We start from the raw sequence: 26,525 nt of genomic DNA, 5'->3' as shown, positions 1-26,525 counted from the left end.
ACCTTCAGCTGGTCCTCTTCCTGTGAGAGCCGCGCCCCCTTCCAGTGCCCCGCCCCCAGCGAAGCGCTACAACTTCTCGCGGCACCCGCTGCGCGGGACGCAGCCCGGGCCAAGGGCGGACCCGTTGTTGCCCGTTAGTGCCCGATAGAGACCGGACCGGGCCATTCCTCTTTCAACAACGACTTAGCAATAAACAAACATGCCGCCCAAAACAAGAAGTGCCTCCAAACCTAAATCCAAACACGCGCAGGAGGTAGCACAAGTAACAGGCCCCATTGACCTATTTATATCACGGGTCAATGAGACTATAAATCAAAGCATAGCTCTAATGGAGAAGAGAGTATCATTAGATCTCATGAGCGCAAACGCGAAGCGCTCATCATTAGGCGCTATAGCAAACGCCGCTTCTCCAATCAATCTCAACACCCAAAACAGCTCCCTTCCTGTGACTATCAGTTCCAGACCTAAACACTGTACCATCGGTAGTTGACCTGTCGGTCACGCATTCTGAGTCGGATCCCTCTATAACATCGGACGACCTGGAAGCAACTCCCGACCTAGCTGGTTGCCAAACTCAGGGAGACATCCAACCCATCGATAATCTGCCCCAGCAAGGTGAGAGAGAAGGAGCAATACCGAAAACTCGACTAACAAACAGTGGAGAAACACACAGTCCAGCGTGCCAGGAACATACAACGACACACTCAAACTCCTCAACGTCTAATAGCATACTACATATCTCCGAATCAACCCTCCCACACAAGGCAATCTCTAACGATAACACCTCTAACCAATGTAAGACCTGCAGAATCACTTCGCAAGTCCTTACTACAACCAAAGACTTACTATATCAATACTTAAAGCCAATTCAGCTAAGTATCAGAAATCTCGAAGCCCAACTAACGATAATCTCGGCCACCCTCCTAGATTCAAATACCCGGATAGACATAAAGGGGCAGCGTAACACCTCGCACCCACCTAAAAAGCAAAACCAACCACACACGCAGAAAACAGCCAATCACTCAAACCCAACATCATTAGCACAGAAGAATCTAAAACAAACCACCACAATACCCAAATCTACTGTGAACACGCCTCATCCCCAGAAGGAGAAACCACCTCCTAAAATAGCACAGCAAACAGTAACCACAGATAAAGTTACGGTAGGCACTCCATGTCCAGCAGCAAATATAGATTCCAGCAGAATCTGTCCAGAAAAGTCTGAACTCCACACATCGAAACCCCTGCCACCTCAAAAAACACCCAAAAACACACCAAAAAAACCTCCTACAGTTAGACGCCCTGCCCATATGCCCCCGGAAGCTACTCCCTATACAATAGTTCTAACAGGAGTACCCGAGTTAACAGATGATACACCAGAAACTGCATGGTCACTTAAAAATAAGGCCATGCAGTGGCTTAGTATCAACAGACCCCTTGAATCCCATCTCTCGGGAGGGATCACCGCAGCCCGAAGGGTAGCCTGGATAGGCAAAACGAAAAAAACAATACGCGGTGACTGTATCATCGTAACATGTAGAGATCCCGCAACTGTAGACCACATCTGCGCTTGGCCTCAACTCGATAAAAAAGGGGGAATAGATGCCCGTCACCTCTCCTTCTTCTACCCCCCCAGCGAAACAACATCGCAACTCTCCACCTTGGGTATGGCACCATCATCCCAAAGATCCACGAAACCAGGACCCATGGCACCAAGTACCATGGAACCAGACGGAATACCCACATGATTACATAGTCAGGGGTGGACCAAGAGAAAGGTACATAGAACGTCAAATCCCTTACTGGCAGGACAGACCCTATCAAGCATATGAAGGATGCCAGGGCTTCCCAACCCAAAATCGTTTCGATTGCCTCCAAATGGTCGACTGACCATTTCTGGATAAACCTAGCCACCACAAAGCTGACACCACACAACACTCTGTCTGATAAACAACATACAGCACTACCAGAGTTGCCCCATACACCTGAGATACCATCGACCCACCTAAACAACCTCCGGATTAGTACTCCCTCAGCAGAAGCAGATACCAGCCAAAGATTAAACATCGAGCTAGACACAGCTAATGAAGTCAATATCAACAACTTGACAATATCTGCTAACGCGAAAGATAAAGAGGCCATGAGCATAGGTATAGCCTATTGGAATGTCGCAGGCCTAACCGCAAAAATAACATGCCCTTTATGGCTGAATACTGCAAGGAGCCACCAAATCCTGTGCCTACAAGAGACCTGGCGTACAACCCCTCTCCATCTAGTGGGCTATAAGACATTCTTTACCAAAGCAACGCCCAGCACAATGGGAAGGCCAAAAGGTGGACTCATGATCTACTTCTCTAACACCGTCCCACTCACAGTGAAACTATTAAAGGAAACATCTATCTTTCAAATCATTCAAATTTCTCATCAGACGGCAGCAACGAAAACTTTATTTATACTCATAAACTATTACAACAACGCGGGCACCCTGGAATGCTGCTCCCATTTAGACGAAATGGTGGCACTTATATCTTCATTACAAAATGCAAACCTCAATACAACACTCAACTATCTATGGGGAGGCGATTTTAATCAAACATTAAGTCCAAACCATAAAAGTGGGATCTGCGGACTACAGAACGAATCTGGAAATCCCATCCCTCATTTTGTACATACCCCGGGTGGAAATAAGCTTAACGAAATCCTCTTCACTTTGGACCTAGACTTTGCCAACAAACTAGTTAACCCGGTGCAGGAATTTTTACCCACCTTCCACGGGCGAGGCTGCATGACAACCATTGACTTTATCCTAGCCTCAAACACCTGTAAAGGCTTACTAAAAAACTACAAAGTAGGATCCAGTCCAATTAGCGACCACTACCCCCTGAGTGTGGAACTCCTTACGGGAAAAGCGGGTTCATCTTCAACAAAAGCCAGCTCTCTCAACCAACAATCACTGGCCATAAAGAAGAAGAATGGCTACACCATCAAATGGTCAAAGATCGACCCAGAAGAGACAACACAAAAGATACTCGCAAAAACGCACCCATGGTTAATGGACTGTCTGTCCGCAGAGGCATCCCCCGAATTAATCATCACCTCCTTTAACAACATCCAAGGAGCAATAAGGGAAGAGCTATTCAAAAACATAGCAAATAAATCAAAACCTCCCACAACGAGATGGTTCGACTCTGACTGTCGAAAGGCCCTCACGTCTCTTAAAGAAGCTCTTCGACAAAAACCAAGAGATGCCCAATTAATTTCATATCGGAGGAAAAAGTACAATAACGCCCGGAAAAACCGTAGGCGACAGATAAAGCAAGACCTATGGCGTCAACTACATGAGAGTGCACTAAAAAAAGACAGCACTACATTCTGGCAGACCATAAGATCACCCTTTCTGGATAACATCACTGACCCCCATCACCTAGACGTGGCAATAACTGAGAATGACTGGGTCCATCATTTCACAAAAATCTTTGGCTCACCAACGGACCCTCCCCAAACAGAAGACCAGGAACAAGCAAAGAATAACTTCCACCCCATTAACCTACGTTTCACCGTTAATGAGGTTAGAAAGGCCATTAAAGCCTCAAAAACCGGCAAAGCTCCCGGCCCAGACGGGGTACCTATGGACTTGTTTTTACACAACAGTGATTATTGGTCACTAATAATCACCCGGGTAATGACTGCAGTCACTGAAATCGGACTTCTTCCATCATGGTCAACATCTACCCTTCTGCCAATATTTAAGAAAGGGGACCGTAACGACCCCGCGTGCTACCGACCGATCTCCCTTCTGGACTCCACGGGCAAGATTGCAGGTCGACTACTCCTGGACCGATTACAATCCTGGGCCAAGGAAAATAACACCATCACAGACCTGCAATATGGTTTCCAGAAGGGGCTCGGGACGGTGGAACAGGCCCTAAACCTGATCCTCCTGGCCGGAAAATATGCACGCGCGAAAGGAGGTAACATCTATTTGGTCTATGTAGACCTGAGCGCGGCATTCGACTGCGTTCAGCATGCAAAGCTGTGGCAGACCATGACTAACCTTGGAGTGGATCCATCGATACTAGCCTTCCTTAGGGAACTATATACCAACGCGGAAGGCCGAGTTCGCTATGGTACCGGCGGCGAACTATCACGCCCCTTCAAAATATCACGAGGAGTAAGGCAAGGGTGTGTACTGGCTCCCTTCCTGTTCAATCTATACACCAACGGGATTGAACAGGCCATGCTGGAAGGGAGCCAGGACCTTCCACAGATAGCACGCCACCCGATACCCATCCTCCTGTATGCCGACGACTCGGTCATCCTGGCCCGGACAGCTAACCAACTCCAGCGACAGCTGAATAAATACGTGGCATTTATGGACTCCCTGGGTCTAAAAGTAAACATCAAAAAAACTTTCACAATGACCATCGGACCAAAACGGGGAGCCTCAAAACCCATATTCATTAATAATAACAGGCTGGAAAAAACATCGGTATACCCCTACCTGGGTATACTTGTGGAAGATACAATGACCTGGCACAAGGCAATCGAAGCCAGGAACCTCAACTTTCGCCGAGCAGTATCAGCACTAAGTGCTTTCTCCAGGAAACTTGGTAAACCAGCTCCAGCGGAATTGCTAACTATTTATTATGCAAAATGCCACAGTGTGGCCACGTATGGAGCAGGCATTTGGGGCCACGGACGCATTGATCAACTCCAGGTAACGGAGAACGCCTTCATCAAATATATCCTAGCTCTTCCTCAAAGCTCCCCGATTTTATCAACACATCGGGAGCTGGGCATGGAATATGTGACAGACACCATACGATGCCAGCCCCTCATACTCTGGCACCGCATATGGTGTAACCCCGAACGCCACATAACACGTTCCCTTATTACTGAATGCCTTGGCCTAGCACACTGGAGAAAAATACCGTGGCTTAACTACATCCATAAATTCCTTCAAGACCTAGATCGTGAGCAATACTTTCTTGAACCACCTTCAATAGAAGACATTTCAAAGAAACAGCTGAAAGAACTATGCATGGGCCACTTAAGAGAACTTCGCAATCAAGCAGAGATTGTTAAAACACAAAATGAAAAAATCCGCATATTGCAGCCAGAGAAATTGATACAGCCCTACTTGACGTTCTTTCTTTCGAACTATGAAAAATTCCTATTGACAAGACTACGGTTCGACCTTTTCTTCCGCATGGTCTCATTTCCTGAACTGAATAACTGGTCTCGGAACTTGACATGCTGCCCCTGTGACGGGGTTTCTAAACAATCAACGGTCCACGTCATCTTGTTCTGTAAATACTATAGACCAGCAAGGAAAAAATGGATTCTGCCCCTCCTCCGTCTAAGCGGACTCAGACATACATACCCAGCACTCGCCTATCTTCAGACACCGAAAAACCCACATGAAGCAAAACTGATAGCGACCTTTTTAAAATCAGTAACAACAACTCATTGTAAAACCGTTTTTTAACATTATATGTGTCCATACGTAAATGACCTTTTTTTTTTAACTGTATTAATTCATGATCTTAATAAAACTGTACTTTTTATGATTATACAATTTTATAATCGAATAAAAGTTGATGAAAAACGAAAAGAGACTGAAGTTAAACACATGCTGGAAATTAAAACCAAAGAATTTCAAAGACCTGGCCACAGAGGCAGCCCGGGAGCACTATAGAGCCACGCAGAGTAAACTATACGACACAGGGGACAAAGCAGGTAGACTGTTGGCGTGGTTGGATAGAAGGGAACAGCCAACAACTTGTGGTGGAGCTGAAGACTGAATCTGGGCAAGACCTGACAGAACTGCAACAAATAGCACAGGGGTTTGCAGAATACTTCCACAACATATATATGTTGCACACAACCTCCACAGAGGATGCGAACGCCCTGCTGTCAGATTTGGCTCTCCCTAGAAAGGACTCATCTAGCTTAGATGAGGAACTCTCACTTAGAGGTCGGGCTGGCTATTCAGGAGCTACAATCTGGGAAGGCGATGGGTCCCAACAGATTACCCATCAAATTGTAAAAATTGGCACCATGTAAGATGGTAAAATGTACACTAACGTTCCTTGAGAGTCAAGGCAGGGGGATGCTCCTGGGAAACCAGAAACTGGATACAATAGTGGTTATCCATAAGTGGTAGGCCCAGAGATAGATGCTCCTCATACAGACCAATATCAGTGATAAATGCAGAGGCTAAGATCCTAGCCAAATTACTGGCCATCCGTCTCCTGGGGGTAATAGCAAAGTTTGTACATGAAATGAACATTTATAAAGCGCGATAGCTACCCTCAGACGTCACAACTGGTTAACAGCGGTCAGTGTGAGTCAGATTTATTGAACAGCCAAGTTTTCAAGAGTTTGCAGAAAACAAGCAATTTGGGTTGCAATCTAAGTTGGAGGGGAAGGGAGTTCCAAAGCCCCGCCGCGTTGTAAGAAAAGGAGCGACCTCCGCTTCTGGACCTCTTTATCTTTGGTATTTGGGCCAGAAAGGCCGTACTTGATCTGAGCTGTCTTGTTGGGTGGTAGGTGGTTATCAGGGGTTGGTTGATTGTGGCACCCGTCCCCCAGAAGGATCGATGGGCGATGCACATTGCCTTGAACTGGATCCTTTCCCTAACTGGGAGCCAGTGTAGGTCCCCGAGTCTGGTTTTGACTGAGGAGCGGCGGGGAATTTGGAGGGTTCTTGCGGCACAGTTTTGAATTATTTTTAATTTGTTTAAGGTAGACTGGGGTGCACCCAAGTACAGGGCATTTCCAAAATCCAGACGGGACAAAATTAAGCCCTGGACCATAATCCGTCTAGAATCAAACGGAAGGAGGGGGAAGATTTTACGCAGGAGCCTTAATAGGCCGAAACAGGTGACGGAAAGCTTGGCCACCTGACAGTTACAATTTAGGGGCTTATCAAGCCAAATTCCTAGGCTTTTGATTTTATCCTTCAGTACGGGGGTGGCTCCTAGGCATGGGGGCCATAGTGAGTCGATGGTGTTATTCGTGGGGGTACCCAGGAGCATCAGCTGTTTTTTCCCCGCTCAGTTTGAGGCAGTTACATCCAGACCAGTCCGGCTTCATGCCACCAAGAAATACCTCACTCAACCGCCGGCGCCTACACAGGGTCATGTGTAGAAAAGAGACATTGAGAGAGGAATCAGTAGTAATGTCATTGGATGCCACCATGGCTTTCGATACAATTGAATGGCCCTATATGTTGGCAGTCTTGAAGAAAATGGGCTTCGACCCAACCTTTTCAGCTGGGTGAGACGCCTATATAATAAATCATTGGCGCAAGTAGTGGTCAATAACAGAGGATGGCACTGTGCTAATCCTATGCTTAAAGCTGTGGTTCCCAAACTGTGCGCCGCGGCGCCCCAGTGCGCCGTAATGAGGTGCCAGGGGCGCCGCACACACTATCTGTAATTTTGGCCATCACAGGGGAGCAGCGCTGCTCCCCTGTGAGAAGCCTCACCCCTGCTGCTGGAGGCGCTTCGCACTCCTTCAGGAGCACAAGAGCAGCCCCTCCCACCCATTGTCATTCAGTATGCCGCTGATTGCCACTTACTGAATGACAATTGGGCAATCTGGGGGTGTGACACCATGTGGCGGCCTCCTCCCGCCTCAGAAGTAAATATAAGACATGGGGAGATTGTGTCCAAATAAGCGCTGGGTAGGACAACGTAATCACATGTATCAAATAAAGGGAACCCAGTCACTTTTCATTTCTGCTTATTTTATTTGGACCAGATACCACCCAACTTTTTTGGATTCGTGGGTGTTGTGATTTATTTATTTATAACCACATTTGCAAGTTGCTTCACTTGCATCAACCAGTGTACTAGTCCGAGGGTTTTTTTTTTTGTCAAACACCAGAGGCTAGGTTTTTTGTCAAACACCAGAGGCTAGCCTGTCATTTTAGAACTGAAGTGTTTTCAATATTGTATTCAACAAAGCCATGGCTGCTCCTTTTTTTTTTTTTAAGGAACTAGCAACCATTGACAAATCCAATAGTCCTGGCTTGTTGGGGTGTAATGATACTTGCTGTATTATATATCTGGATGCAATGACAGAGAAAACATAATACCAGTGAGGCAGAACACTATGCTAAGCGCATATTTTTAGCCTAGGTGTTTTAAGCTGCGCTCTTAATTACGTCAAACACCCCCTTTGAAGAGACCCCCCAGTTTTTTTACACCGCTTAAAGCCCTGGAAAAAACACCATGTTACAGTAACCTCACATCCTGGCACTGTGCATCATGCATGACTTCTACGTTTTCAGTCTGCCTATGTGCAGGGGCATAGGGAACTCTCCACCAGCCCACCCCTTGCTTTAGTTCATTCTTGATGGAACTCTTCTGCCTGCCACTCTGCAAACAAAGGCTCAGCTCGTAATGTGAAAAGGTGGGTGAGTAAATAAGTGAAGGAATGTCTGAATGGATTACTGAAAGGATGAATGCATGAATGAAAGGGGGAATGGATAGATAATGAAAGAAAGGATGGACGGATGAGTGAATGAATGGAAGTATGGATGAGAGAAAATGTAAATAGATGGATGGGTAAAAGTGTGGATGGGTGTGAAAGGATGGATGAGTGAAAGGGCAGCTGATGGGCGAGTGAATTGGTGGATGGGTGTGTGAAAGGATGGATGGGTGGATGAATGAAAGGGTAGATGATGGGCAAGTGAATGGGTGGATGGATGAATTGATAAGTGAAATAGTGAATGGATGGATGAGTGAAAGGGTGGATGTAAGGATTGACGAGTTAGTGAAAGGGGGTAGATGGGCAAAAGGATAGATAGATGAGTGAAGTGAAAGGGTGGATGGATGAGAGAACGGATGGCTGGATGAGTGAACGGATGGTTGGATGAGTGAAAGAATGGATGAGTAATAGGATCAATGGATGGATTCATGAATGGATGAGTAAATGGGTGGGTAGATGGATGGATAAGTGAAAGGAAGATGGAGAGAGAAAGGGAGGATGAATGACTGAAAGGGTGAATGGGTGGAAGGATAAATGACTGGGTGAATGGATGAGTAAGTGAATGGATGGATGGATGAGTAAGTGAATGGATGGCTGGGTGGAAGAGTGGATGCATGGATGATTGTACAGATGGATGGGGTGAAAGGGTGGGTAGATGAATAATGGATGGATGAGTGAAAGGGTGGATGGATGAGTGAAATGATGGACGGAAGGATATATGGTGGCTAGGTGTGCAAATGGTTGAATGTGTTTGGATATAGATGGGCACACAGATGGAAGGACAGACCTTTTTAGTGTAAAAATAAGGCTGGGGATACTGATTACGACAGACCAAACTCAATGTTCCATTTTCTCAGAGCGGGCCTCAGTACCAAAAGGTACTGAAAGCAGCAGCTGGCATAAATAAGGGTTTGGGACCAGGCACTCTGTTGGGGGGAAAAAACGATGGATTGGGATGCAGCCAAAGTGATTGCCAGTGGATGAGATTAATAATTCAAGCATTCCAACCAATATAATACCTTCATTGTGTCCCAAATACTTTTAAGGAAGATAACAGGAGGTACACACCACCCACCCACCCACCGGTAAAAAAATGGTGGGGAGCCACGGCCAACTGCCGATTAGGTCAGGGGAGCCACAGGTCAAAAAAGTTTGGGAACCACTGGCTTTAAGACTTTGATAGAAATGAAGATTTGAGGTGAGCAGATCTAGAGTGTCGCTGGTGTTGACAGTGCTCTATACAGGAGCTGCTTTCCACCTAAACTTGATAACGAACCAGAGCTCTCAGCTTCTTTTTTGCAGAAGATCAATGGTGTTAGTGCTAGAAAGTGAAACAGGCAGGTTTGCCCCCTCTCGCCCTTTTCCTTACTGCTGGAACTCCTGGCACTGTGGATGAGGAAAGAACCAGTCATGATGGGGTCTGCGTCAGGCAGAGGATTGGAACGCAGACAATATACTACTATATCTGGCATCTCCAAGAACATCCATCAATAGAGTATTGCATATTTTTACGAACTTTGGCAAATTCTCTGGTTATCAAATAAATTAGTCTAAGTCAGACATTTATGTATTCTGGGGAGACTTTCTGGTCTTACCCAGAGGATAAGCTATAACAGAGGTAAATGAAGGGTTTAAATACCGTAGCATCTTTGTCACTCAATACCCAGCTCTCTATTATGAGCGCCATCTCTCTCCCCCCCCCCCCTTACATCAAAATTATTGGACAGCAAACTGACACCAATTAACAAATTTTAATATAGAACCAATGACGATCCAGGCTATAGAATGGATAGATGGCTTCTTCCTGAGGGGCACTTCACCAAGGTACTTTACACAAATTCGACAAAATTAAACTTAACAGGCCCAACCAAACACACAGTACAAATATGGCACACTGTGAATAAGGGGATGGGACGGGAGAATAACGCAGGCAGCCCCATTGTGGGATACAGAAAAATTAGGCAACTTAAGGAATTCAAAAGGCTTTCCAGCTTGGGACCAGATTGGCATTTCCTATGTAGGGGCCTATGGAAAAAAGGTGAGGTTATTCCTTTCGCCCAATTGCAAAAAGATCATGAAATGGCTGAGATACATACGTTTAGATATTTACAGATCCAACACGTGCTACAAGCAGCTATCCCGCTGGGTCAGTTGCTCCGAGTCCTCCCCACACGAAGATAGGATTCTAGAAAAATATATGCCCAAGAAAGTGATCTCATTGGTATATAGGAAATTATTAAACATGCCAGTCCCCTTTTGCAACGTCGTGGCCACTGGAAAAAAGACGGTGGAAATAGAAGACGAGGAATGGCAAGAAGCTCAGTCATCCCCTAACGAGGTCAGAATCTCATCAAAGCTGTGATTAGTACAACTTAGATATTACATAGAATATACTAAGCAAACACTGTTCTAATAATGAGAAGTTAGAAGGAAGATCCCAGATGCAGCAGAGGGTGTGGTCAGGAGGGAATCTTCATTATCATTAATGAGTACTTGTAGAGCACCTGGCTACCCTTAGGCATCCCCGCGCAATCAGTAACAAACAGAGAACATACCATATGGGGCGGTGTATATATATCAAGCGTTATTGGACAAAGGTGACAATGCATGACAAATGTACTGTGCAAACCAGCAGAGCCCAAGATAAAACAATGTATTCTGAATATATGGGACCCCACTGACATGACAGGGAAAGAAAGAAACTGGGTGGCCTTGGGGAACAAATTATATGGGGCTCTCGAGACACCCACACTGAGCATGTGGAGAAAAATACATGGATTGGTGCATGGTAATGGAGAAGACAGTGTATATGTTTATTTAATGTCTACATGTCCCCACTGGAGGAAGTGGTCACCCCGTTTGGAGTCAAGATCATTAGCTACGCCGACAATACCCAACTGGTGGTATCACTATCCCATCCCAACCAACAACCGTCCAACCATCACACCTGCCTCTCCGAAATCCTTATGTGGATGAATAAATCTGCTCTGAAACTCAACAGGTCCAAAACTGAAATCATGCTTCTCGGACAGAAGGGGCCCACCTTTCCCCCAAACATCTGGCCCACCTGCCTGGGAGAACCCCCCCGCTCCCAAAGAGGAGATCAAGAGCCTAGGAATCTGGATAGGGAAGGACCTGTCCTTCAAAACCCAAGCTAAAAAAACCGCTGGGATCTGCTTCGGTCTTCTCAGATCAGTCAGAAAAATCCTGCCCCTGCTCCCGGAAACTGCTCATCCAAGGCCTAATTCTCTCCAGGCAGGATTATAGCAACGCCATCTACCTAAGAGCACCTAAAGCCACCCTGAACAAACTACAAAGAATTCAGACCACTGCCCGGCTCCTTACCAACACCCCGGCCAGATCCTCGGCCAAACCAGCTCTGAAACTCCTGCACTGGCTCCCTATAAGAGAAAGAGTAAAATTCAAGGCTCTGTCTGGCCCATAAAATTCTACAGGACAAGGGCAACCCCATTCTCAAAAATGTTATCACACCCTACAAAGCCACAAGGTCCCTCCGTTCGAATCACGAACACCTCATCACAGTTCACAGAGTGAAAAAGGCACGCACAGGAGGCTGGCGATTCTCGGTGAACACAGCTAAACTGTGGAACGCCCTACCTCTCAAACTCAGGGTGGAATCTAATCACTCCCGTTTCAGAAAACTACTGAAAACGCACCTCTTTCCCATATCCATCCCTCCCTTCTCTCCTTGGTCACTCCACCGACTCTGCTGTCTTGGTTTTAGCGCTGGGATGCTCCCGGGTTACTATGCGCTCTATAAAACCCGCATTCATTTATTCATGCTGCATTGCTGTCCCGAGAAATGGTCATAGATCTAGGAAAAATGGAACATGTATAGAGGGAATATTTGTGAACACCCCCCAGGTAAATCGACACTGCACTAGAGGTAGATTAAACAGGGTTGGGTAGCATTTAGTAAGCCATAGATAAGAATGTACGATGAGATGAAATGTACTATGTGGTCATACTAAAGTTTGGAAATGTATTTAAGATGTCAACAATAAAAATAAATATTCAATCATAGGACCTTCATCACCAACAATATCCATACAGAGCTTAATGTTTGCCAACTCCATATTAGCCACCCCGAAGAACAGATCCTGCACCCCACCCAAAGTATGTCCTTGTGTCAGATTCTGAAATGTGTACAATTCAGTCCTCTTTCAAGAAAACCCCCAACCCCGGAGTTATAGTACTCCAAAATCATCTAAATTGGCCTTTCAGACAATCACAAATCTCATGTTCCTGAACGAGTGGGACATTCGTTAGTCACTTAACTATGCTTTCATAACCCCTATCCTAAGGGAAGGCTCTTTGGATTTAAACACCCTAAACAATTACAGACCTGTTGCCAGCAATTCCCTGTGTGGCATAAGCACTTGTTACTGTGGCCTCCTGAAAACTATCACACTATATTGAGACCAACAGCCTCCTCATTGAAGTCCAATCAGAATGAAAATAAGCATATCCACTCTCCTAAACATTAGAATGGAATTTCACATTACCCATATTCAGAGGAAGTGAAATAGCAGGATTTCCCATCATCCATCTACACAGGAAGTGACATCTGTTTTTCCACCAAGACAGTATTTAAAAGCAACCAAGCAAGAGAAATTACTCTCTTATCTGAGAGGAAGTTAATCACTTGTTTCCCCACTCATGGCACTATGTGCCCCCCCCCCCCCCCCCGCAGGATTTACTTAATGTTACCTGCAGCTCACATAAGTGCAGCCACCTAGTTTACTCAGTGCCAGGAACCCCCTAACCAGATGCACTCCTGTGCGCTCAACACTGGCCGCCACACTGCACCAGCATTCACATACACGACTTGTAAATTATCATGCACTCTGCCACACCGCATACCCACCACTCCTCAAACAGCACACTCGTTCAGTCACCTGCTCACATAGGACAAACCCCACCCCATACTCGCATATACATGAAGACAAGGGGACCTACTGCACTGCTCATGTCAGACCTGCTCTTCCTCGTGGAAACCTGGCTCAACTCAACGTTTGCACTAAACAGTGTTACAGCCATCCCGCTGGCTAGAGAATCACCAGGCAAGAGTGTCAGCTCAAGGCCGGATATGGAGTATCCATCATAATCAGAAATACCATCAGCTACACTACCTACAGATTCAGGAACAATGCAAACTTCTCCCTAGGCAGAACACCTGTATACACACCACCAGGACCCCACACGGGTCAGCGAACATGAAGTGGAAAGACCACACATCTGAGTTTTAGCATACCAACCCCGCACCAAAGATATACCACTAGGGGAACCATCCGTCACTGCTGGAAAAGCATTACAGAAGAGGAGTGGTTTATTGCCCCTCACTGAGCACTGGTTGCACACCAGCAACTTGCTGAAAGCCGCTACGAACCTCAACAGCTGAAATACCATATGCACCAACACTGGTGCTCCTCTCAGGAAGAAAGCAAATGCAAAATCCTACCGCAGGTCAGCTGGTACAGAGGTACTCTGGTTGATAAAATGCCACTGCAAGAAACTGAAGAGCAAATGGAAAAGACCAGATATTTCAGATAAAGAAGTCTTCTATAAACCTACAGACGCTACCAGGAGCAGACCCAGAGAACTATGTGCACATCTCTTGCAGATAGACACCAGCACATATAGCAGCAAGGAAATAGTCACCTCCTGCCACTTCACCATCAACCCTTCACAATACCTTTGCAACAAGCTCTTTGAATTATTCTGGAAAAAAAAAATCAACTCCATATACAGCAACTATGACCCTTACAAGAACCCATCACCATCGTAACACAACTTCCCATCTTGGCCAAATAACTAACCTAGATTCCTTGACTCACCATCACCACCGTCGAAATTGCTGGAACCATAAAGACCATCCTCTCAGAGGCCCCATTTTACCCATATCCCAACCACACCTTCCCCAAAGGACTGCTACCAATCAGCAAAGCATTAACACCCATTCTCAATGACTATCGACTGTCACTTTCCCGTCCACAAGGAAACATGCCTCCATCCTACCTCTGTGCAAGAAACCACCCAGTGACCCATCCTACTTTTCAACTTCGGATTCGGGCCCAACCACAGTACAGAAACAACACTTATCAGTGCTACAAACATATGCATGATACGTGACACGGAAGCCCTCATTATCCTGCACCTCTCTGCGGCATTTGACCCAGTATCACACCCATCCCCAATAGACACCTGCACGAGATGGCAGCCAAGGATCCACTCTCATTATGAATGGAGAGAATACAATCGGTCATCTCGGCATCTCAATACTCAGAAGCCAACAAACTCTGCTGTCGAGTGCCTCAAGTTTCTTCACTCAGCATCACCGTCTTTAATGCATGCATGATCCCACTGACCAATGTAATTCATGCACACAAAACCCTCCAACGTCAAAGAAAAGCAACTCATACTCTTCCTCTCAGACAAGACCCCCAACACAAGAAACAAGCCTGCATGACAGGTAGCTAACTTGAAGTGCTTCAAGCGCAACACAGATAAGATCCAAGTAGTGATCTTCAGCAAGAACAACCCACCATGGGACGCCAACTGGTGGACAGGCAAACTATGACCTATACCAGGAACCTTGGGATAAATGAGCAGCAAACTGGACATGGCCACACAGGTAAAAGTTGACACTGCACGATTTGTCGCTGAAGATGTTAAAGAAAATCGTCAAGTGGCTCCCAAGCAAAGGAAAGATACGTATAGAACACTATGCTCAAGGGTGTCAATGAGCTAAAATCAGTACTGAAAACTACAACTAGAATACTGCAATCACAGGAGGGAGAAGAGCAGGGTTTTCAATTGCCTACAGAAGGCGACAAAAGGAGTCCAGGCTTGCAATGTGTGTGGGCAGTGTTCAACAGTTTGCTACTGAAAAGTAGCGACAGCCTCACCTGGCATTCCAGAACCTAGGAATAATCACATTTTTAAGAGAAGATGATCCGAGCTGTCTTTTCAGGGTATACCAGTGAAATGCTGTTCTCAGAGGAACCCGCCCTCTGCGATGAAGAGCTAAAACTACCATGCTTAACACTTTGTAGGTCATACGCTTCTTAACAGCCAGTCAGTGATGGAAGCCCATGCCTTTACTAACAAGTTTGCTTAGGAACATACCGGACAGGCTGCCGCATTCTCAATGACCTGCAGTCTGTTAAGGGAAGACCTGTTGATGTTTAAGTATAAAGCATTGCAATAATCTAAGCACAGGATTAAGTGGGAAGATCATTTCCAGAAGCTTGATAAAAAAAAGATTTAAAAAAAAAAAACAGAACTCAGCCCTACTGACCTGCATGTTTACGGTAAGAGTTGCCAAAAATAACCCCAGAGTTTCAGCAGAGGTCACTGGGTAGGTAAAGGACATGTCTTAAGGTACCAAAGCTGTGACCAAAAAAACAGAATATCAGTCTTGCTACATTTAAATTAAAGCAATACTCCGTCATCTATCATTTGACACTGATCAGAGTTTGAACTGATCTGCTACCAAGGGCAGATCATTTGATGTAGAAACAATGTGGATGTCTTCCGCATAGGAACCTGAAATCTAAGCGAGAGAGAGCACCAGTTTAGCAGCGGGGCAACAAATGTTAAATAGAGTGGGGTTAAAGGAGGTCCCCTGCGAGTCCCTGCAGGGGAGATGGAACAGTTGGTCCTAAAATTCCAGAGCTACGAGTCCTATTTGTAAAAAAAGAACCCAGGAGGTTCAAAGCTGCATCCCCCAGCCCCGCTCGTTAAATGTTACACCAAACTGGATAGGGAAATTGTGTCAAATGCCACTGACAGATCCAACATAGCAGCACACCCTTGATCCACTTCTGCAGCAACAACCAGTGCTGTGACCACTTCAAAACCTATTCAGTGAAGGATTCAAGAGATCCTGGGCCATAATAAACTCGGTCAGTTCCTGGTTGATATTTGAGAATTTTCTGTGTGGGTAGAAGAGAAATTGTGCGCAGGTTTTTGCGGTCGTCTGGATCCTCATTGGGTTTCTATTGAAGGGGAATAACTGTCACCTTCCAAGGTCAGGTAAACACCCAGATGTCAGTATCTGATTGAAGACCTTTACCATTGTCGCTATCCAAAACTCTAGGGCAGGGACCATCAAGTTACCCTGATTTCATAGTCCTCCGTAGCCAACAAGAGAGGAGGCCTATCTTTATTGACAATAAAGTCAGAACAGATCTGCTCTCCAAAGCCATGGAGATTAACCACCTTGAAGAGTGTGTTAGGGGGTATTAGTGGCAGACTTGATCGTGTTAATGCAGTGAAAAGCCTTGGCAGCCACAATAGCAGCACTAGAAAAATGTCCCTCTAGTCTCCAACAAGTTTGAATAAGAATACCTTCTATCCTAGGCTCACCAAGCAACTCACTAGGAGTGCAAATCATCCACAACTTGGCAGACATACTCCTCTTCAACAGCTCACCTTATACCACACCTCCAGAAGCTCCACTGGCTCCTGAAACACTCATTTCAAGCTCCTTACATACATTTGCAGCTTAGGCCCCACCTACCTGAACAGTTGCATCTCCTTTCACGAACCACCTCCACATTGCAGGACTCTTACTTGCACACATCTCAAGCATACAAAAAACCCACTGATCAGGACAGGTGTTCTCTCACATTATTTCAAGAGTGGAGAGGCCTGCCACTCCACATAAGAGCTCCCCTCTCCTTCAAGTTCCATGACCTGGTTTTTAAATTAACCACCCTACCATAGGCAGGTCTAGGCACACTGGCCAAGCATAAGGATAGCCTTGTGGGTGACAGTGCTCTTTACAAATACCAAACACAAATACTGTCTGCTGAGTTCTTGGTCACCTGCACATGCTGATCCTACTGGTCCTTTGAGCTGCATTCAATACTAACGATTACAATATATTGAAACAGACTGGCATCACCCTTAAGTGGTGGAGGTATGGCCTTTGCATAGTTTTCCACGAACAAATAAAAACTTGCCCCTGTGAAGCAAGCATATCTCCTGGGAGTGACCTTTTATTTTAATCTCTCCTTAATCCTACAAGTAATGATTGTAACTAAACGGGACATAGCTGCCAACTGGAATCGCCCTACTCCGCCTAGCCTCAAGAAATGGCGTGAGGGGGTAGACTGCTGTGCCGCACGTGAAAAACCTATGTATGAAGCGCGGGTGCGCCCGAAGAAATACTGTAGGGTGTGGGGCAAATGGTTGGGTCTTGTGGTTCAAATTTGTTTCGCTTGTCTGTACCACATGGGACTTTACAAGGTCATGCATTACAAGGGTTAACCATCTCAGTGTGATTTCGCGCTCCTACTGTACTTTTCAATATTGTTGTTTTTTTTATTATGTCTAAAATCAAAATTATTTATCCCCCAAAAAAAATCCTACAAGAAAACGCGGCCTGCAGAAATGCTTTTTTCACCTCTATCAACTGAAGGAGATTTACTCTTTGCTACCCTGCTCACATCCTAAAAGTGACCATGTACCGACAGGACTACTGCAATGGCCGCTACACTAACTACCAACCACCTTCCTTGGACGTCCAGGGAGTTCATAGCTTCACAGTCCAACAGCTCTACAACCTCAAATCACACATGCACATTAACCAGGCTCTCAAATCTCTTCATTCAAAGTCCAAATCTCTGTGTCTGGTTCACACAAAGCCTTAAATAACTATACTTCAAACCAGATTGCCAACTTCTTTGTTCCCCATAAGCCGCCCCGGTCTCTCAGAACACTGAGAAGACGCTGCTGACAGCACAAAACCGATATAACAGCAGTTGAACCCTCATAACCAAGGTAAATTAGATAAACATAAAAACAATAGATATGGTTGGATGGGTTGCTGCATCTCACATGTTGCAATGTAACACTTGTGGGGGCCTACAGCGCCATACATCAGGATCCCATTCCTTCTACCCTGACAGTACAAAGATTAAGCACCCCAGTGAACGGTTTCTTTTACATCAGTGCAGATAACCCTGTTCTTAATCCCCATCAATTTTTAGAGAATGCATTTCCTTACACCTAGAATAGAATACATTGGGTCAGTTACCATTTACTTTAGTTAGCTCAGAACGGGGAGCTAGAGGCAACAGTCAAGTTGTTTGTTAGACTCAAGTACAAGGGGATGTCTTATTGATTCCCCTGATGTGCAGAACACCAGTGCAAGTATTTCATTTTATTTGAGGTCAATGGTGTCTAATTTCTAAACAAGGGAGAGGTACATGCAATACCTAGCAATGGTCACTAGCCATTAAGGGATAATAGGGCCTTGTTACACAGGGACCAAAACATGGCATCTGGGTGAAGCTTCAGAGTAGCTCGCGAGTTACTAGTAGCTCTCCAGCTACGTGAAAGTAGCTCTCCTGTGTGTACCCCAGAGCACTAAATTAGAAGTTTTTGCTTGCTGACTAATTATATGTGCAACAAAATTGAAAGGGTATATTCAAGGGGAAAATAAATGTATTATCAGAACAAAGGTGATGTTTGCAGAAAAAGTGCTGAATTCCCACAGTATAAATTTAAAACTATTTGAGTAATATATGGCATTGGAAAGTATTATGAATGCTTTTAGTGACAGGCATTACAGCTATTTAATACTCATTTAGAGGATTTCTACATACATTGATAAAACTTCTATTTTGTATACTTTGCTGCTTGAAACAATGCCTGAAACAGAAATGACCTCTACTCGTACCTTGGAAATATTGCCACTAATGCAATCTTGCTGGCACTCCACCAGAACATAAGACTACAGAATATACTGAGTGGCAAACTATTGTATCAAAAATATCAGGGACCAAAAAATTGGGAAGGTATGTTTATTTTTTTAAATATATCTTTGCTGGCATTTTAGTTGTGCACGACATAAGTTTATACAGTTGATCATAGGTTTACTGTACTTGATCTCTCATATACATACCTTGACAATATACTTATCGTTAAGGTACATACATGTGAAATTAAGAAAAGCAAATCTATACTTTGTATACCTGTATGAACCTACCTGCTCGATATTTTGATATTACCACATTATTTTTGGGCCCACACTAGTTTTGTCTTTTGACCAATCTTCTTTGATGTGGTCACTATAAAGATAGTAATAAAAAGTAACCGTGGACAATAAACTCCGCCAGTGGAGGTTGCAAAAATGTGTTAACTACGCATTTTATTGAAAACACAGAATTCATGCAATAATTCAGACTCCGGTACGTAGTGGAATTAGCTACTGCACCCACAACCCTTTGATAAACAACTTTATCTTTACATGCTAAAAAGCATATAACCAATTCACAAGCGTGAGCTTTGAAAAATATCAGGCAATGAGGTGATGATTTTGGGGTTTCCTCCATAACCTAGGGGGAGAACCAAGCAAACGCCTTGAACACAAAGAGCAGATCATTCTTAATGATTGTGGTGGTCGCATCCTCCTAGAACCACCCCAAGCAAAGTTGTGGGCAAAAATACAATGCCAACCAAAGGCCCTGCAAAGCATTATGTAACGAGATTCTAGAGTGCAGTGAATAGTATAGTATTCGTTCTCAGCTGAACCTGCCCCATGAGGAATATTTTGATACTATAATATTCACTGCACTCTAGAATCTCGTCCCATAATGCTTTGCAGGGCCTTTGGTTGGGATTGTATTTTTGCCCATAACTGTGCTTGGGGTGGTCCTAAGAGGATGGGACCACCCAAATCGTTCAGCATGATGTGCTCTTTGTGTTCAAGGCACCTGCTCGGTTCTCTCCCGAGGTTAGTGAGGATGCCAAAATCACTTCTCACTGCTTGCTAGATTTTCACCTTTGTGAGATGGCTATGTGCAATTGTGTATGTAATGAGTTACTTGTTGTGTTATCAAGGGTATGTGGGGTTTGTTTTATGAATTGGGTTGAGACTGAATGGAGTTCACAGAGTTTGACAAATTCCACGTAGTGGTACTCCGCCCACCCTTAAATAAAATTAGTATGATTTTCACTGACCTTAAGTGGCTCTTATTACAGAAAAGGCTGAAATTCCAGATCTGGTAAATGACCCATCTACACTTTTCACCTTGCAGATGGTGAACACAACATATTGACAACAAGCATATCTTAAGCACATATAAAATGTAGAAAGCATTTACTTGCTCAACTTTAATGACTTTGAAACAAACCTCCACAAACAAAAACAATGAAACCGGACTGGCATCTTGTGATTACCTCTGCCAGTGGAGCGGGACTTTCTCACTGTGACTTGAACCCCAAGGACTAGGAACTGGCATAAGAAAAAGTCATCCCCTATTTAACTTCCAGGTCATAGGGGCACTCATTTCAGTAGTGGGTGGAGATGGAATGTGTCAACCAATGGAGACCTAGCCCAGCATCCAAAATTTGCATCAGTAACATCTTACATGCAACGAAAGACAACAAATGGAAGTAATTACTGACCGACCGTGCTAACTGCTCACACGCACACCCCCTGCCTCAAAATAAATCCAGACTATGCGCAACATTCCAGATGTACTACTAAGTTGTGATACTAATTGTAAAACTCAAGAGTTTAGATGGGAGGGGCTGAAATGGTTTGAGCGTTTATAAAACCATATGGACCGGTTTCTTAATGTATAAATGCAGTTCTGCTATTCCATTTTGTACATGAGCTCCCCCTGCCAAACAAATACCAAGCGGTCACGTCAATTGTCACCAACCCAAAAAAGGTGTGACCATCTGTATTACCCCCCCTTCCCCCCCAAATCAACAGGGAGTACGCAAAAAATAAAACCTGCTCCCATACAGCCTAAAAAAATAAGTCACCCAGTCTGGCCCCTCCGTACACACATTCTACCCCTTTACATGAGGTGTTTCCTTCAAAAGAACCTACTTGAGGTTGACTTTGTCAAGCCAAATAAAAATGGACTGAGCAAGGGTGCCCCACTAAAAAGTTGTCCCACAGTTCCCCTGTTGAAAAAAATAGCCATTATTTCTAGCACGTACTCTGTGTCTCTACTAGGATACAAACACTTAGAGGCGGATACACGAGTACCACTGGTAACAGGAAAATGTTGGGGCAACATTTGAATGCGTCAGAATTTGCAGAACTTGGGCTGAAGAGATAAAAAGCAACCCCTCAACAATGCAGCCGGTGCCATACAGCATCCATGGGGAAAGTTGTTTGTAAAATATAAGCAGCTCATGAGAGCTGAGGTGAACCAACCAAATAATACATATGTTAAAAGTATCAAACAGCATAGGAGCATCAAAAAAGTAAAATGGGAAAGTTGTGTAATTATAATTAAAAAAAGTTAGCAAAAAATGCACACCGGTTTCTCCAACCTGGAATTTTGTTTTCAATTAACATTTTATTGAATTAATGCCCACAAGTGACAGACATCCTAAGCAGAGCTAGAAGAAATAGCTGCAGTGGTGGTTCATGGTCACAATTCCAATTTAAATAGGACTGACTTTCAACACAAGGTCATACTAGCCCCATTAAGTTAACTAGCACACAAGTGGGCTGGGAAGGGTGGCAGGCTGAAATACTTAAAATTTCGGGAGGAGCAGCTATAAAAAATAAAATAAAAGGAAAATAGATCAACAATGAGGGCAATTCTGGCGAAGATGGATTCGAGTTGAAGGTCAGGTAAGAGTCTAGACAAAGCTGGGGAACGAACCCTGCCCCCAGAGACAATCCTTCACACTGAGAATTTTGTGGCTGTGCTATAGCACAAGTGCTTTAAAACAACCACAAAAATCTCCCTCGAAAGAGAAGACATGGTTTGGTCCAAAATGGCAGGAAATACAGAAACAAAACACACACCATCCCTGCTCGAAAATAGATCCTCTGCCCTAGAAATAACAGACATGAGACACTGGATACACCGTGCCCTTCATACAAATGACCCCTTCCCAGTTAAAAAGGATGATTGCGTGCACAGCATCTATCCGCTATCCCCAGCGCTATGTCCCACTTGTTGCTAGTGGTAAACTATAGATGTCTGAAACCATCAACGTAAAAAAAAACTTGTGAGTAACACATAACCGTGATGTCTAGGGTTAAAAAACAAGCAGTCTAAACCTTCCAAAAAGTGGGCAGTGACATTCCTAAGGAGGTTCAGGACACTTCTTCAAATCTCAGGCACATCACTTAAACTTGCATTGTGCCTGCTACAGCTGTAATGTAGGATAGAATGATTAAAGGGAAAAAAAGTCTTCCACTGCCATTTTTAGTATTACCATTCCCATAAAAATTCCTGCTGGAGTCACAAAAGGAGGACAGCTAAATGGCAAAACTATACCCAAAATGTAGAATACGGCCATTCAAGATTACTTTGTGATTAGAGTACCTCTTGTGAACATCTGAGCTGTGTGAATTTAACAACAAATACAGTAAATATTCACCTGAAAAAAGAGCACACACCAGTATATTGAAAATCGTGTTTGGGTACGCAAGTGGCTGCTTTATAGTCAGATTAACCAGGGTCCTTCACTTCGGAGATAGATTTGACATTAAAAACAAAATGTTTCGACCATGGAGTATTATTCCAGTCTCTAGAAATTATAATGTTATGGGATGTCCTCGAAATATTTCAAGCACCTGCAGTATGGTGTAGCTTGAATTTCTAAATGTAGTCTTGGGAAGAATAAAATGAGCAAGATAAGCTGAACATTCGTCCTAGTTGTAAGAGAAAATGTAGATGTACAGCAGTGCTCTAGTGATATAATCTTAGAGGCCATTCAAGCACATGAGAAGTCTCCCGTTAGCATGTGGCTCAACATCGAAAGACGTAAAGACAACAAAATGCAAGTTTCCTTTGAAGATGTAAAGCTTTGAAAAAAACGTATCAATTTAGTCACACAAATCATAAGAAGACTGTCTAAATGCTAACTACAAACTACAATAAATGCTCACATAATATAAATTGCGTGCCAAGTTACGTTTGCTGATGTCAATCTAGAATACATGTTCTTTTCCAGTCTGTCCTAACATACTTTTTTTATGAAAAGGTAAAAATATAAAGCAATATTTTTAAGTTAACCTCTACTAACGCCAAATCTTGAGTAGACATGTAGTATTTCAATCTAGTTAACATGGATGAGGTCAGGATAAGAAAGATCTCAGGAAGCAGTCTGGTGGAGCATGGCAAAGCAAATACTACCCAGAGGCCACTTTTGGCAAAGGTTTGGAATTAGAAAAATATACACCCGAGGCAGGAGGTATTCAGGGGACAACAACTGAAAAACATGGGAAACCCTCAGACCAGCAGCACATGGAACAGGAACCGTGGAAACATGAGTTGTGGTACTTTGCTTCTCTACATAACGAGAACAGTCTAACAAAACCTTGTTGTTTATTTAAGAGAACTAATTTGTTTACAACACAACATCCCCAATTTGGAACTTACCCCTCCCGCCCGCCCCCTGTCCAAAGCTCGTGTTGAAAAAAGATCTGCATCCTGTGGGTATGAAAAGTCAGTCTTTGGGCCCGTCGGCCGCGGGCTCCGGGGGAGCCTGGTCCTGCGGCCCGGGGCCGTCGGTGTCCACTTGCTCATCAGTGTCCTGGCCCTGGTGGTCCTCGTCGGCGGGCGGGGTCGTGTCCCCCTCCTCCTGATCCTCTTCCATCTCCTCCTCTTGCTCTTCTTCCTCGTCCTCCTGATCCTCCTCGTCGTCCTCTTCTTCTTCCTCCTCCTCCCCCGGGGACTCGTCCTCGTCCTCATCGGGGGCCTCCTCCTCCTCCTGGTCACTAGCCGGGGCCACCACGGGCCGGGGGGGCTCCTCCTCCTCGTCGCTGGCCTCGGCCACCATGGCGCTCTCCTCCTCGTTCAGCCCGCCCTGGGAGTCGGCGGCGGCCGCGGCCTTGAGCGGGAAGTCGCCCACGTCCTGGCCCGAGGCCTCCATGGAGCGGCAGAAGGCCAGCTGGACGCGGCTGCTGGCGAAGACGGCCTTGAGGCGGTGGCCCTCGACGGGCGTGCGCCGCAGCTTGCCCACGGCCACCGAGGCGCCGTAGCGGTCCTTGTAGAGCACGAGGGCGGTGCCGCGGGCCGTGTCGTGCAGCAGCTTCAGCACGGACCCGTAGTGGCGGAAGTGCCGCAGCAGCGCCTTGGCCGTCAGCCCCGTGTGCTTCAGGCCGCAGAGCCAGACGCAGGCCGTGGGCAGGTTCTTGCCGAAGCCCAGCGCCACCTTGTTGCGGCCCAGCGGGCGCCCGTTCATGCTGCGGATGGCCCGGGCCACGCTCTCGATGTCGGCGAACTGCACGAAGCCGTAGTTGTGGCGGGCCAGCTTGATCTCGGCGCACAGCACCTCCCCGAAGCCGGCGAAGGCGGCCGTCAGCTCGGCCACCGTCGTGTCCTTGTCCAGGTTGCCCACGTAGAGGGTCATGGAGGCCTCGCGGCGCAGCGCCACCTCCTCGTCGGTGAGCCCGGCCTCGGGGCCCTCGACGGTCGCCACCGTCACCTCGGCGCCGAAGAGCTGCGCGGCCCCGGGGGCGGCGTGCGCGGCCAGCGCCTCGGCGCGCTCCTTGGCCCGGCCGTAGCCCAGCAGGGCGTAGCGCTCCTCGCCGGCGCCCTGCAGGGTGAGCCGCGCCAGCGGCCCGTGCTTCTTGAAGGCGTGCTGCAGGCCCTGGCGCACGCTCTCGTCCGAGCAGTGCGCGGGGAAGCCGGTCACCTTCAGGTGGTAGAGCTGCGGCCGGCGGGGCCGGGGCCGCTCCTTGGCGGCGGAGGGGCGGCTGTTCACAGGCGGGTAGCGGGGCGAGCGGCTGCGGCGCCTCCGAGGCCGCGGCGGCGGTGGCGGGGAGCGGTGCGGGTAGGGCCCCCGCGACAGCCGCTCGTAGCGCAGCAGGTCCAAGTCACGGTAGAGGCGGGCCGAGGTGGGCGACAGGCCCCGGCTGCTGAAGCCCAGCCCCAGCGGCGAGCGGGCCCGGCCGGCCTCCAGCCACAGCGGCGAGCGGGCCCGGAAGGGCGAGCGGCTCCGGCCGTAGCCCAGCCCCAGCGGGGAGCGGGCCCGCGGCAGCGGCGGCAGGTAGGGCGACGGGCTCCGGGCGTACCCCAGCCCCAGCGGGGAGCGCTTCCTGTAGAGGGCCGCCGGCGGCGGGGACAGGCTGCGGCCGTAGCCCAGGCCCAGCGGCGAGCGGGAGAAGTAGGGCGAGTGCGCCCGCAGGCGGCGCTCCTTGGCCTTGGAGAGGTAGGGCGAGCGCTCGCGGCTGCGGCCCAGCCGGCTGCTGCTGGAGGAGGCCAGGTAGGGCGAGCGCTCGCGGCGCGCCAGGCGCGGGTCCTCGTGGTCATACTGCCGGCTGAAGGGCCGGGCGGCCGATGACGACAGGCTGTAGGCCGCGGCTCCGTTCAGGCCGCGCGCGCGGCGCCCGCTGCGAGCGTCTCCCGCATCCATCAGGCGGGCGTCGGTGGGGCTCCGGTGCGTGCTGCTCGGCCTCCCGGGTCCGGAGAGAGAGCGCTTCCGTCCAGCTCGGGGAGTGAGGAGGTGCAGGGGAACAATGCTGGCGCCTTCTGTTCTCGCTGCCACGGCGTGACGCCACTTCCGGCCCGCGGCCAGGCGCCGCGCCGACGCCATCTTGAACCTCTCGACTCTGCACTGCGGGACAGCCTGGCCTCCGGCCGGTGCGAGTGAGCCGCGGTCATTGGCGACGTTTGGAAGACTGAAGAAATAACACTAGATAAGAGCTACTCCACTCTCATAGAAACTACATTTACAGAAAGATATTTACACATGCTCTTATTATTGCACACTTCGTGCTAAATTATCTAGTATATATAACGATGGCAATTCCGCGGTGACTTTTTCATTACAACTGTATATATGCGCTGCAGAAACCGTGAACGTTAAACACTACCATGTCATCATGGCCACCGGGTATCGCGCTTTCTTCTCACCCACGCCGTAGAGCGGACGTGGCGTCACTTCCCGTGACCGCACGTCGACGGCAGCCCGCCGTTTTTACACTAGGCTAAATTACAACGTTCCGTGTCCGTCCCTGATGACATCACCATACCCATGAACGGTCGAGTTTTAATAAAAAAAATAAA

At 46.8% G+C, this 26,525-nt stretch overlaps 1 protein-coding gene across 1 annotated transcript; it reads right to left on the bottom strand.

The window, feature by feature from the left end:
- Positions 1–21,831: 21,831 nt before the first annotated feature.
- On the bottom strand, positions 21,832–26,067 carry LOC147678797 (uncharacterized). Its single transcript, XM_086946253.1, has one exon. The coding sequence runs from the start codon at positions 26,050–26,052 to the stop codon at positions 23,962–23,964; it is 2,091 nt and encodes a 696-aa protein (XP_086802379.1). The 5' UTR covers positions 26,053–26,067; the 3' UTR covers positions 21,832–23,961.
- Between the last annotated feature and the right edge of the window lie 458 nt (positions 26,068–26,525).

This window comes from Lissotriton vulgaris, chromosome 12 (genome assembly GCF_964263255.1).
Source record: "Lissotriton vulgaris chromosome 12, aLisVul1.2, whole genome shotgun sequence".
Lineage (NCBI taxonomy): Eukaryota > Metazoa > Chordata > Amphibia > Caudata > Salamandridae > Lissotriton > Lissotriton vulgaris.
The sequence above is the reverse complement of the archived record's forward strand: the minus strand, read 5'-3'. Positions and strand labels throughout refer to the sequence as shown.